This window comes from Fundulus heteroclitus, chromosome 12, assembly GCF_011125445.2.
Source record: "Fundulus heteroclitus isolate FHET01 chromosome 12, MU-UCD_Fhet_4.1, whole genome shotgun sequence".
Taxonomy (NCBI): domain Eukaryota; kingdom Metazoa; phylum Chordata; class Actinopteri; order Cyprinodontiformes; family Fundulidae; genus Fundulus; species Fundulus heteroclitus.
This window is the reverse complement of record NC_046372.1, coordinates 11,607,781-11,615,881: the sequence shown is the minus strand read 5'-3', so window position 1 is coordinate 11,615,881 and position 8,101 is coordinate 11,607,781. Positions and strand designations below refer to the sequence as shown.

The 8,101-nt window shown below is 38.8% G+C and overlaps 1 protein-coding gene across 1 annotated transcript; it reads right to left on the bottom strand.

The window, feature by feature from the left end:
* Positions 1 to 4,474: 4,474 nt before the first annotated feature.
* dusp2 (dual specificity phosphatase 2) lies at positions 4,475 to 6,955 on the bottom strand. The gene is made up of 4 exons (XM_012870062.3): positions 6,327 to 6,955; positions 5,925 to 6,046; positions 5,611 to 5,830; positions 4,475 to 4,888 (listed from the first exon to the last, which is right to left on the bottom strand). Exons 1-4 carry the CDS (start codon positions 6,712 to 6,714, stop codon positions 4,671 to 4,673), a joined length of 948 nt encoding a protein of 315 aa, XP_012725516.2. The 5' UTR covers positions 6,715 to 6,955; the 3' UTR covers positions 4,475 to 4,670.
* Between the last annotated feature and the right edge of the window lie 1,146 nt (positions 6,956 to 8,101).

The window sequence follows — 8,101 nt, the reverse complement described above, 5'->3', positions numbered from 1 at the left end:
GACATACTGTGTATGTTTACAGGTAAAGGTTGTTTTTAATATAGAACCAGTTGTTCGACATTTCTCACACATTCCTTTAAAATAAATATTACTGACACAACTTTTTTAAACCTCAGATTGTTTGGGTTGATCGGAGTCTTTTTTAAAACTTTTGATTAGTAATCCGTGACTTTATGTTTTCCTGGAATATAAATATGACATGACACAGAGGCCCATTTCCTCTGCCGTCTAGACATTTATCTGGACGAAGACCAAAACTTATCTGGTCATGGTGTACAGTGAGTGGGATGCCTACTAAGGTAAAATAAATCTCCAAAGCTCACAGTTTTAGATCTGCAGCAAAGAGACATGGGTTGATTGAGTCCCCGTAAAAAACATTAGATCACCAACATGCCAACAGCTGGCTCAGGAGAAACCTCTTTTTATTTCGCTGTCCTACGTTCACAAACATAAAGATATGGAGTTTTTATCAGTCTACTGGGACTCTCCCTGGAAACGTGTGCTTTTGTCAGATGAGAACAAGATGGAAGTTTTTGGCAACAAGCTTTCCAGCAACTTTCATATTTAAGTTTGGTGGAGGATCTGTAATGCTGTGAACCTGTGTTTCTTCCAAAGGCCGTATGAACCTTGTTAGAAAGCATGGCATAATTGATGTATAACTGAATTTTAATACATGTAGAGCTCTGGCAGAAAAATAAAATTGAGCTGCCATTAGGTCTCTTGGCAGGATGATGATGCATCATCAACTAAACACAGGGATGCTTCACCAGATGCAAAATCTGCCTTCCTCTATGACCGTCCCCAGATCTGTATCATATGGAAAAAGCCCCTTGGACAAGTAAAGGGATGATTACATAAAAGACGACCGAGGACTCAGGATGCCTTAGAGAAATTTAAGAAAGAGGAATAATTAAAGATCACTCTTCTTCTGTGTTTTTTAACCTCTAACCCTCTGAAAAATATTAATGGAGAAAATGTTGTGATGTCGTACTGGTAAAAATGGTTTGTTCACAAATTTAAAATCAACGGTGCAACAGGTGAGACATTATTGATTTTGTTAAAAACAATTATTCTAAACAAACTATGGATACCTTAAAAACGCATAACATGAACTGAAATTCTTTTTTTTCCCCTGTTACATTTATTTTAGACATTTTTAGGAGTTCTAAAAAGTGTGGTTCCACTAATTTAAGAAAACAGCACAATATCTTCCTGTGGGACGTTTTTTTCCCTCTGAACACATGTAATCAAATTTTTCAGTGGGAGATTCAAACATTAATTAAAACATGAGTTTATTTTAAATGTTTTTACATACATATCTGGTACAGTGCCCATGTAAAGCAAAGTTTTCCAAAGAACACTAAACATTTGAATTGAAAACATGGTTTTCGATGTACTGTAGAAAGCCAGTTTAGAACTGGAAGGTTATGTTTGATAGAAATACCAGAGGATGTTCACATTTGAAATATATTTTTTCTGGGTTTTGTTTAAAGTAAACTCTTTTTACACTGGACTAAGACCGATTTTTCCGCCTTCTAGGTGGAAAAAAACGTGGCAAATGGAAGAAAGAAGTCAAGTTCAGTTCCATTTGTGCACACGTTGGGGAACAGATACTTGTAAATGAGAGGAAGTGGGGTTTTTTTTGGCCATGGGTAAAAATAGTGGTGTGTCGCACGATTAGCATTAACAAAATGAGGTAGTGGTTGGAGCTGGTCATTTAACAAAGTGTGAGATTTTGCCAGGAGCATTACTATATCCAGTGGTGTGATAAGTATTGGATCACTTACAGATTTCTTCTTTGTTTTTTATTTTATTAGTTACATAATTCAGATTATCAATGGTTTGGGCACCTTTGGCAGCAACAACAAGTGTTTGTGACAACTGGTAATGAGTCTTTTTTCATCGCTGGGCTGGATTTTAACCCGATACGTTTGCAGAAACAGTTACAATTCAGCCACATTGGAAGGTTTTGATCACACACCTGTTTAAGCTCCTGCCGCAGCATCCTAATCAAATTTTAATGCAGACTTTGACGAGCCCACTTCAAAAACATGTATTCTGTTTTTTTTTGTTGTTGTTTTTTTTTACCATTTGGAGATAGATGTGTTTGTGTGATTTATTTAACTGTCTTGCTGTAAATCCCCAGAACACTTGAGTTTATAGTCATGAAAGCATACCCGGTTATTCTCCTACAGCATTTTCTGGTAGAGATCTCAATTCATTGTTCCATCAGTTGCTGTAATTTGTCCAAGTCCAGGGTCATCACACTACCTCCCCACGTGTTTAACTAAAGTCTGATGTTGTTTTAAGCTGTTAGTTTCACACCAGATGTAACTAAAAACACATCTTCCACAAGCTGGTCTCATCAGCTGATGGATTACTTTCCCAAATGTCTTGGATATCATCAAGATGTTTTTGTCAAATGTGAGACAGGCTGTTTTGTTCTTTTTGATAAACAGTGAACTCTACCATGGACACAATGAATACAGACCATTAACTTTCTGAATGCTTATGAGTTAACTTGTTTTCTTCTTCTTCTGTGTTATTTATTCTATTTCCTGGAGATTTAAAATTTTTATTTTGGGCACTGCTTTCCCCTGTCCAGAATCAAATCAAATCAGTTTATTTATATAGCTCCAACTTACAACAGATGTCATTTCGTAAAGCACTTTACAGAATCAATTTGATCAAATCATACAGGTTGGTCACTAGTTTTTGAAACCCTCATACAGAGCATGCATGCACGACAATAAAGAGGAAGACTCCCCTTTAACAGGAAGAAACCTCCAGCAGGACCAGGCTCAGTGTTAATGACCTTCTGCCACGACCGGGGGTTAGAGAAGACAGAGCAGAGACACAAAAAGAGCGGAGCACCACAATAGTAGCTCCTGATGAAATTATATCTCATGAGGGAGACTAATAAATAAATATTGAAACTTGAACCATTTTTGCCCAGTCAATGTCTTATTGTTGAATCACAAACAGTTACCAGTGGTGCTATAGATGTACATCTGGGGTATTTTGTGACTTGGAAGAGTTATCAGTTCTCTCCTGGTGTAATTTTGGTAGATCAGCCAATCCTGTGAAGGTTCACCACTATCCAATGCTTTCTCCGTTTGTCGATGAAAGCTGTCACCGTGGATCACTGGAGTCCAAATGCCTTAGAATTGGTTTTGTAACACTTTCCAATGTTATATTTGAGTGACTTTGTTTCTGATGTTTATACTGGAGCATAATATGTGTCTTTTTAGATATTTTATCTCACTTCATGCTGGCATGCTATATCTAAATGATTTCTTGATATTACAGGGCTCACATTAATCAGGCCTGGGTGTAGCTAGAAAAGCTGAATCAAATCAGTGAAGCTAATAATAGTTAAAGGTCATAGCTACAACCTTTTCATCAAAATGATATATTAAAAAAAATATATCCACATAACATCTAGAGTGGTGCAGACAAAAGTTAATTTTACTGAAAAATAAATAGTATATTTTATAAATTTTGATTCAAATTTGGTCCAAAATATATAAGGATTTACTTCTTATGTCAGTACTGGAGGTGGAAACGGACTTCTGACTGCAAAATCCACCCTGTGCAGAATAATCCTCCAAAACATCCAGTAATGTACGGCTTCAATATCTACTGATTCAGCAAGAGCACTGCAGGGTCAGTGTGAGAAATTATGCATTTGCAATGTGCTCTGAGAAAGCACTGCAATACACTCAGGACTATTTTGTCTCTCTAGAGAGGTAGCGTTGAAGAAAAATTATCTAATGTATTAGAATAGACAGCCTGGGGTGTTTATGTTTAAATATTATAAATGTATAAATTATATTATGTTTATATATAAAATAAATAAATAAATAGAAAAAGAAGATGAGTACAGGAAACAAATATGTTCTCCTCCTGCAAGTTTTTTATTCCAGTGGGGGAAATAAAAAACAAAAAAAACAAAAACAGGAATAGATTGAAATTTGCAGGTTTAAAGTGCAGTACCACATATCAAAAACTGTAACACTGTCATAACAAACTGTAAATAATTAAAAACACTATTTACATGATAGAAAAAAAAACAGCTTCCAGCCCATATAAGTGTAGCCTCAAAATACAGACTGTAGTTAGTGCATTTTTATAACATCAGTGGAAATCTGGGAATTACTATTGCTTGAAGTATTTAACACAGTGCCGTCTCAAGGAGGTCATGTCACAGTGGCTTCAGTATGAAAACAAACCTTCCAAATAAAACAGGCACATTAGTCTTAAAATAACATACAAACACACACACACTTACACAACCAGAAAAACAGGAACAACTTCCCTCACTGATTAAACTGAAAACAAGGGAAAGTACCAAGTAGCTGCTCCAACCTGCTTCTTCTGGATAGCAGTCATTTTCAAGTTCAATATTTCAGCATGTTTTTAAACTGCCAGCCACAGTTTGTTGAACCATTAACACCTTTGTCAGGTTCTGCTTAAAGAAAAAAAAAATAAGAAAAAAAAGAAAGAAAAGAATCCAGTCATGTGATGCCAGCAGCACAAGTAGCTTTTCTCTGAATCCTTGTTAAGTGTGTTCTGTACAAACGGATTATTTGTTTGACGCCCTGATAAGAATCTGAGTCTGTTCACAAAGCCGTGGCTTGAAGACTTAATTCCTCGCCGCTCTTGGTCTTTCACCCCTGACAGAGGATGTCGGTTTCAAACTGCAGCAACTGTCCCATGAAAGCCAGATTGGGGGAGATGACGTGACGCCGCTGCTTGACGAAGTCGAAGGCCTCGTTCAGGCGGACGCGCTGCGTGTGCATAAGGTAGGCCAGGCAGATGGTGGCTGAGCGGGAGATGCCTGCCTGACAATGCACCAGCACCCGACCACCGCTCTTTTTCACCGAGTCTGTGGGCAAGACCGGAAATAAACAATGAGAAGGGATCAGTCTACTACGCTCCAGCACACAAACATCATCAATCAACCATTAAACTGTCTAAAGCTTTACTCGTTTGGCTAATGCAGCCAGCAAACATGCGCTCTCAGGCTTTAAGGTTCACTGAAAACTTAAGATTGACTAAACTATTCTTAAGGACTAAATGCGTCAAATTTTTGCGGCTGCAAAAAGATCGCTTCTATCCAGGGTCCAAAGTGAAATTTTAACCCAAAAGTACAGTTTTTCAAATGCACCTGATTTAAACAGTGTGGAATACCTCTATTGTTTGAATGTTATATTAATTTATGCTTGTGTATGAGCTGGAAGTCAGGTTTAATTTCACAATAATTAAATGCTATTTCACCTTTTCCACTTAACAGAAAATTTAAAATTGATTAAACGGTTGCAATTAAGCAAAAACGACAAATAGGAGTTAATAAATATTGCTACTGAAGCTAGAGCAAAAATGCTCCAGCTGTTTTGTAACTAGATTATTGCATTCTGTTAGAAAGCTTTGGATACAAAATGGATTCTTGTACATAAGCAGCTTAGAAATGTTTTGTTGCATTTCATATCAGATGAGGTCACTTGAGTTTCTCGGCCCTTTAAAATCTGGTTAGTTTAAACAGATCACGGTGAATAAACATAAAAGAGGTCTGAAGGTCACTCTGAGCAGAAGGTGAAGAGGGCTCACCAATGAAAGAGATGGCAGTGTGAAAGCAGGCTCTTATGTCGGCGACCAGGGTATCCTCCACGTTGAGTCGAAGGTACTGGAGCTCTCCTTCGTAGAAGTTTGGGCAGGTGGAGGACACGTTCAGGACGGCTGTGATGCCTGCTGCTGCCAGCGTCTCTCTGCGGGACGAGTGGATGGCACTGCCCAGGAACAGAAAGGGCAGCAGCTCCACCGGACCATCCTGGAATTTAATTAATGCAATAATTAAATCAATAAGTTTGACTCTCTTTTTACGGAGGCAACACTCATGCGCCGCTTAGGATTTATCAAGATACCTGATCATATGCTGGAGTCCTCCGGCCAGTCACTTTTGGCTCCGGTTCCACTGAAGGGAGGTGGTTGATGCCAGAGTTGTAGCAAAGCTCCGGAAAGGCCTCTGAAAATCCCCCAAATCCACCTGAATGGAGGTCACATTAGTGTTTTAGCTCAGCTGCAACGTTTAACAAGAATGCTCCTCTAACATAATGTTGGTGCAAATAAGAAAATGTAACAATATAGTTCTTAGGCGTTTTTTTTTTTCCATTAAAGTACACACTTTGTTGTTCAATGGCCTGTTAAAATAATAATAATAATAATAATAATAATAATAATAATAATAATAATAATAATAATAATAATAATCTAAGTTTAGCCGCATTTTTAATATTATTATTGATGTTATAGTAGAGTATTCTCACCTTGCAGAAAGCAGATTTGCGCCTGGACTTCGTTCTGCAGGGCGGTGAGCAACATCTGGGCCACGCTCTCAGACTTCAGCTCGGCCAACGACTCGCTCCTCTCGTCCACCACCACCACCGGGGAGAACTCGCCGCGCCGCAGCCGGGCCAGGAGCGCCTTGTCCGGGATGAGCCACTCCAGGGCCACCACCGAGCTCTTGGACCTACGGCGCAGCATCGAGTTCCAGTTGACGTTGCGCGACTCGCAGATGTGCGTCGTGGAGAAGTCGAGGAAAGGTCTGCAGTCCAGCACCACGCACCCGCTGGAGGTGTACTGCTCCTGGGGAGTCCTCAGGATGTGGACCAGCTCGTTGCAAGTTATTTCTAGTGTCACGCTGCTTGAAGCCATGGCGTAAAAAGTTTTAAAGAGGTAAAAAAAGAATAAAACTAAGAAACTTTTAAAAAGTACCAGATGGGTTTTTAAAGTGAAACGTATTAACTGGAAACACAAAATAGTACCCCTGTGATAAAAGAAAAAAATAAATATTTATATAAAAGTAGTTGTAGAGAGTACTGGAACTCTCCCCGTGGCAACTAAAATCCTCTTAAGGTTTATAGTTTCCGTTGTTCATTGATAACAGCCGCGAGTGGGGCGGGGTCCCGTTAGCCACGCCTTATTTTCCGCAGAGGCAGCAACGTCACAGACAAGAAGCCCAAATATGGTTTTCCCGACACTCCTCGTGTGGACGTTGAGGTAAACCCAGACTTTCCTACAGCGCACATGGTCCGCCGTGTTTTTGTGTTGAGTGACGTGATGCTGCGAGCTGAAGGCTTGAAAGTGCTGCCTTCACAGGAAACGCCGACGGCTGGGTGGCGTCATGTGGGTCAGATTAATCCCCTGCAGCTCTAAGCCGCAGCAAATCTGCCATGTTTCTTGCTTCATTCCCATCTCAAACAGATGTTACACTTTCCCTCAGTGATCACGGTTTGTTTTCGACATTATGAATTCACTTTTGGGAAAAGTGAAATGTTGCATTCCAAATATGCCGTTATAGACTTTGTTTCTTCTTGGCTTGTTAAATCATGCTCTGTGTCTAATTTAAGACTTAAAGAGGCCCTGACAGGCCCTGCCCTGTCAGTGATGAATGCATTGTTACTGTAGATCATAAAAAACATTTATTCTGCACATAATAGTATGAAAGCTACTAAAAACTTGTGAAATAATAACTTTCTCCTCAGTAATTTTAGTATGAAAGTGAAAAAAACCCAACAAACTGTAAAATAATTTTTTTCACGTGCGCACCTTAAACAGCACATTCATTGCAGCCTGCTGACTCTGAGCAAGATACTCTTGAAATAAAACAGCTTTGTCAGAAATCAATATAGCTCATTTATTTTTATTCAGCGCTGTGGACGTCATGGGAAAGAGGAAGCTATGTCAGAATGACACAACATAACCTCTCATTGGGGATCATCACATTGCTTTAATGACATAAATATGTTAATTTTTGCCAGTTCACAATAAGAAAAAAACTAATAAGAGATGTAGAGAAGTTAGGTGGCCATAAATGGGAGGGAAATAAGTCTTTATGACCCAGTATAAAAAGTTGCTGATAAAGACAATGTCAACACCTTCTATTTTTTCACAGTTAAAGATAGAGCGGTTTACACACACTTATCACTGCTGTGAATGTCATGTTATTGGGCTTTTGTTACTTGAACTGTTCCTTTGTAAAGATTTTCTTGTGATTGCAGCCAGCAAGATCAATCTTAGTTTCATTTGACAATAAAATTAT